The sequence below is a fragment of the Phalaenopsis equestris genome, unplaced genomic scaffold (genome assembly GCF_001263595.1).
Source record: "Phalaenopsis equestris unplaced genomic scaffold, ASM126359v1 Scaffold000090, whole genome shotgun sequence".
Classification (NCBI taxonomy): domain Eukaryota; kingdom Viridiplantae; phylum Streptophyta; class Magnoliopsida; order Asparagales; family Orchidaceae; genus Phalaenopsis; species Phalaenopsis equestris.
In genome coordinates this window covers 729,800-735,781 of record NW_018164532.1, presented here as the reverse complement: position 1 = coordinate 735,781, position 5,982 = coordinate 729,800, and the positions used below count along the sequence as shown (strand labels likewise).

General features: G+C 38.4%; 1 protein-coding gene across 1 annotated transcript in view; it reads right to left on the bottom strand.

The window, feature by feature from the left end:
- The window catches only part of LOC110020067 (protein transport protein SEC31-like), an 11,315-nt gene extending 6,919 nt beyond the window's left edge, over positions 1 to 4,396 (bottom strand). The window contains exon 1 of the mRNA XM_020718039.1: positions 3,171 to 4,396. Coding sequence (XP_020573698.1) covers positions 3,171 to 4,396 — 1,226 coding nt within the window. The remainder of the gene's footprint in view (positions 1 to 3,170) is intronic.
- Positions 4,397 to 5,982: the final 1,586 nt, after the last annotated feature.

Here is a 5,982-nt window from a genome sequence, read left to right as displayed (position 1 = left end):
TTTATATTTTAAATGTTAAAATAATGATATTTTTTATATGATGAAAAACTTGGGTGGTATAAATATAAAAATATAAGTTTTTTTTTTTAATATCTAAAGCTTTTACATCAAAAAATTTCATACTTATCTATCTTACATCAAAATTTTTATAATTACAAACCTTTTCATACATAGGCCCAAAAAATTTCATATTTATCTATCTTACATCAAAATTTTTATAATTACAAACATCATATGATAAGTAGCACTCCTGATCATATTTTAATGATCAAATCCGTCGTTTCATCAATAGGTAAAGTAATATGTGTGCAAAAATTAAATTTTGGGTGAAATACGTAAATCCATAAAAATTGGGTGCTATGTATGTAATTTTCCCTAAAATAAAATAAAACAAACTACTTTTGGTTAGATGATAGTTACTTGATTCATCAAAATATTATGTTTTGATGGAAAAAAAAATTCAATATTTTACTCTCAAAAGCCATTTTCTAACTATTTGTATTAAATTTTAGGAGCATTTACATACATACTACGCAATTATTTTGTGTATGTCAAATATCTAAATTTGCATTTTTACTTTTGTATGTTGTTGTTGCGAGATCTAGATATACACCAGTTGGTTGATGTGGTATAGATATAAATCAAACAGGAGAACGATCGACGAAGCGAAAAATAGAATGAGAAAAATCACACCAGAAAAAAACACCAGAAAAAAATCACACCAGAAAAAAACACAACGGAATACACAGATTTTTGTGGTTCCGCAAATTACCTACGTCCACGGAGTTGCAGGAGATTTTACTACTTGAGGAATTTATACCAAATGATCACCTCGACTTACGAGAGGAATTTCTCACTCTTCGTTGCTCTCTCTCTTCCTCTCTCTGCTCTGCTCTCTCTATACTGAGATACACCGAAGAAAACTCTACCCAAGATACACCGAAGAAGACAGACTTGCAAGAGAAATAAACACAATTGCTCTGCTCTCTCTATACCGAGATACACTGAAGAAGACAGACTTGCAAGAGAAATAAACACAATTTCTCTTCTGTCACAAGCCACCAAGAAGAAGCCTAGGGAGAACAATCTTCTTCCTTCTTCTTCTTTCTTTTGCTGCAAGGAACTGCTTCTCCTTGCACTTCTCTTTCTCTGCCCCGAGGAAACCTTCCTCTATCCTGAGGAAACAGAAGAACTCAAAGCGTGACTTCTGAACCCAAGGAGAGTCATCCAAAGGTTTTATCACTAACAAGAGGGAGCGAAGAAATGCTTCACTTCACAAAAAGGGAAGGCTGGACTGGTTGGCGCCTACGGTTCACGAAACGGCAGAGTCGCGTCCTTTCGCACGAGAGAGGGAACAGCTCCGCTATCAAGGGGGAGCGAGAACGCGATCTTTCGCGATAGGGCGCGGGAGCGGGAAGCGGAAGGCGGGAGGCGGGTAATCTGACTCCAACGCTAACATTATACCACCCAAATATTTCATATGGGCTCGTTCGTTAAGTTAACGAGCCGAATATGAACAACACAAACAAATATTTGTTCGTGCATGTTCGGCTCGTTTTGGCTCGAAATACTACTAATCAATTATATATATATATATATATTAAGATTTATAATCAATTAAAAGTATTAATGAAGAAAATAGAATAAAAATTATTAAATTAGATTCAAATGATGTTTTAAATCTTGGCTCAATCCTTAATATCTTATTGCTACGTGATTAGGGTTGTCAAAATGACTCTTTGTTCGTGAACGACCCGTGTTCGGCTCCCTAAGCAAACAAGTCGAACACGTTCACAATTTTTGAGCTCGAAATATAAACGAGCCGAACACGAGCTGGGCCTGGTCTCGCTCGTCGTGTACGGCTCGTTTACACCCCTAGTTGTATATTGTTTTACTTTTGCAGACTCTAGTATTGAAATTAAAAAAAAAATTTCTAATTATTTATATTTGTTCCAAGAATTTATAATCCAAGTTTTTCGATAATACCAAATAAATCGGGCTACTTGATGAACCGAGTAAGAGAGATAAAGTTTGATTCTTTCTTCTCAGGCGAGGGAGCTTCGAGTACAGAACTTTTCGATACGAAAGAAAATGTCCAACCATCGAGTCATCATCTCGAAAAAATAAGACCTATAAACTAAGAATAAGATAAAATAGTGACCAAAAAAACTGCAGGTGAGGCAATTAGGAATACACCCTCTATGATAGTAGTTTGATGCCATTGTAATAACCGGTGATATGATTTTCAAAGTAGTTGACGTTCTTAGGACAAGGAATGGTTTCAATAGAGACTAGTTGACAATAACTTATTTGAAATTATGAGGAATAGATGGGCTATTATGAATAAGACGTTGGAGTTTTTTGAAAAACAGTTTCATGTGAAAAATAGTCTGGTGTTCAAAAAGTTGTGGGGGCAATTATAACTTTTTTTTTTGTTTTGAAAAAGTCAGACTGTAGCTAGAAACATGTCACCACCCTAACCAGGACCAAGGAGAAATTGCAAATTTCAGAGCTTGTTTTTTTGAAAAAACTGTCAAAATACAATTTACTTGCACCGCCGCCCCAAACAAAACAGTAAATCTGTTTGTTATGCTATATAGACAACCCCCATTAACACTCATCTTTTGCCCTCTCTAAGAACTATGTAAATTAATCTTTGAAATTGAAAATATTTTTATTATATTTTTTTTTCTTTCCAAGTCTTATGAATAAATTCGAGAAAATATTACATTTTATATATTGTAAGTTCAGACGTTTAATCACAGAATGTCGCATTGATGCAAAATCACGTGTATGATGATCTGGCCTCCTTAATTTAAAATCTTAAACCTAATATTTTCTCCCCAAATAAGTGACCAAAAAATAATGAAAATAAACGAAACAACATAAATAATTCTCTCTTTATTTTTAAAAAATATCTACTCCTATTTACAAAAAAAAAAAAATTCAGGCCAAAATATAAAAAAGAAAAATCCGATCGTTAAATTTATATAAAATAAACACAATTTAATTTTTTTATTAACTTTATACATTTTATCCACCTTATAATAACTTTAACGATTTTCCAAGCCATCTTTTATGATTTTAAATTTTAGAAGGGCATAATATGCGTCGTCTTGGTCTGGTATCCCGCGAGGCAACTTTTGGTATTCACGCTGAAAATTTTCAACAGATCGCCGGACATTTGCCGCACCGCCGGCGAGCAATTACTCTGCATCAAAACTAAAATCTTCATCGCGCCGCCGTTCTCAGCCGCCACCGCTTCCACCGCCCTCCTGTCCCTGAATCTATGACAGACGCTCCACAACACCGCCACAGCCGCCTCCATGCCTTCCCTACCCACCTTCATCATCCTCAATAGCACCGCACCCAGACACTCCTCCGCCGCCTCGCAGATAGCCGATCGACCCTCCGCAATCCCCGACACAGCCTCTAGCAGTATGATAGCCTTCTCCGCCGTGGCCGCCGGAGAAATATGCGCTTCAGCTTTCAGAACTCTCACCAACGCCGGCACGACCCCTTCCTTCACCATCCAAAGCCTCCCCCGTCGAACTCCGATGATGGCCGCCAAGCATTCAATCCCGGAGTCGATCGATGCTCGGTCCATCTTCTCTTGGTTAATCAGCCGAATCAGTTCCGGGATCAGATCCGATATCTCTGCAATGGAAGTCTTAGAATCGGAATCTGATGATGATAGAATTGCACTCAAGATCCTAGCTGCGTCTGCTTTAGAATCCGTCGTTTTGCTCTGTTTCAAAATAGAAAGCAAGGCGGAAACAGATGAGTGTAGATCGGAGAGTAACGAAGATATCGCGATCTTCTTATTGTTCTCTTCGATGCAATCGACGGTGAGGATTGCCGCGAAAACCTTAGCGGCGGCCTCCAGGGTCTCGATATCTCCCGCATTCTGTGTGAAAACAGACGAAACTGCTGCGGAGCAGTCGCCGGAGAAGACGATGGAGTTCTTCTCAAAATCATCGCTTTTGGTGTCGAGGAAAAAGTCGGCAAGGCGGCGGAGAAGTAGAGCTGGGTTGGAGGAGGAGGAGCGGAGGTCGGCAAGGAGATTAAAGGTGAAGTTTTTATGGGTGTTTGGAGCAGAGTTGTTGACGGCGGCGGAGGTCGCGGAGGCGGCGGAGGGGGAAACAGACCAGATTTGAATGAGGTGGCGGAGGGTGAGGTTGGGGATGAGATCTGTGGAAGGGAGAGGTTGATTCGTAGCGGGGCAGGTCTTCCTGCCGGAATCGAGCCACCGCTGGATGGAGGAGCGATCGTAGGTTACGCCGGTACAGAGACTCACCGGCGATGTCATCACGTCGAGGGAGATGGGGCACCGGAAAAAGGTTGGAACTTTGACTTCTAGTTCGAGAGGCCGAAGGCTTTCCATTTTCTTCCCCATCTGATTCGTCTTCCTCTTTTCTCTTCTTCTGTGATCATGGGGAGTTGTCGCGCAGGGGAAGTGGGTTTAAGATGGGGGCGGGAGGTCAAAGATGATGAGTGGAGCCAAAGGGGGAAGGGCTTCGTTCTCTTCGTTGAAATTAATATTTTATGAGATGAAGTCAATTTTCTGTAAAAATTTTCCGTTATTTTCGTTATAGACGATTAAGAAAATAAAAAACAATTATTTATGAGGCCATTTGGATCTGCTTTACTTCTTTTTCTTGTTTAAAATAAATATTTTTTATTCATGCATTAACACCTAAAACTATCAAAATTACATATCTTGCACCTAAATTTCAATATTTACATTCGAAGTAAGCAGTGCCAAGGTGTTAGACGATCTCACCAGAAGCGAAAGCGAGACCAAAGCTGGCGTGGGATCTTTAGCGATTTCAAATACCTCTTTTGGTCAAGCTGAAATTGGTTGCGACGAAGAAAAGCCACCAAAGCTCTTTTTGTTCTTCTCCTTGCGCTCGGCTCTTCTTTTGGTTCAAAGACGACTTGATCCTGGCATACAAAGACCTTCGAAAGTCTCGTTTTCTCCTTCTAGTGTAGGCTGAAGACGTGCATGTCTAGAACAGTTATTTTCTATATTTATATCACTCAAATTTTTTATATGACATCAAAAAAATAAATTATTTTACTCTTTTTTTAAGATAACTTTTCATGCATAGGAAAGGTGGTATGTGTAAAAATTGAAGTTGGGTGAGAGATAGGTAAATAAAGTATTTAAGTGTTAGGTGTGCATTTGCTTTTATTTATTGTTTTTATGCTCTCGCATGATGAGAGCTACCGACTCCGCTAAGTGGACTTTGCTATAAAAGTGGGAAGGTCGGCGGTCATGTTGGAAAAGAGGAGAAAAATACAACCTAATATGTGCATATTTTTAGTTGAACTTTGCAGACATGTCCGTGGTTTGTTGAGGGTTATCTAGAATGTCAATTAGCATTTTGTTGAGGGCCTTTTTAAAAAAATTTTATGTGGTATTCATAGAATTGTAAAGCTCTGGATATACAATTTATGATTGTTGTTGTAAAACCATGTGCATTGTTGAGGGCCTTTAGAAGTGTAATGCATGTTTTCATGCATAAGTTGATCAAAAACTTTAGGTGTTAGATGATATAAATGCATAAGAAATGTTTGGTAGATATGTAAAATTTCCTAAGCTGTTAAGAAAAAGGGTTATAAGTATAGCAGATATATATGACATAGAGCCCTTAATGATGATCACACCAAGTAAGAAGCCTGAAAAAGAGAGAAAAAGAGAGAGGGAGGGGGGAAGTATTTTTGTATATGGTTTCAACAATCTCTATTAAATTCAATCTTCCTCTTTTTATAGGGGTTTATGATTATTGTGAAATAATGATTATATCTTATCCATTTTAATCAGTTAACCCTCAATCAAAACGTTTCATTTTATTCAATGGACATATAACTGGCGGGTCATTTTCTTGATGATCGGCCTCTACCTGAGTAGGCTTTGTGTCGGTTAGCTTCTCGCCAGCGACTCGATAAGTTTCTAGCCAGTCAACTACTGTTGTGTAT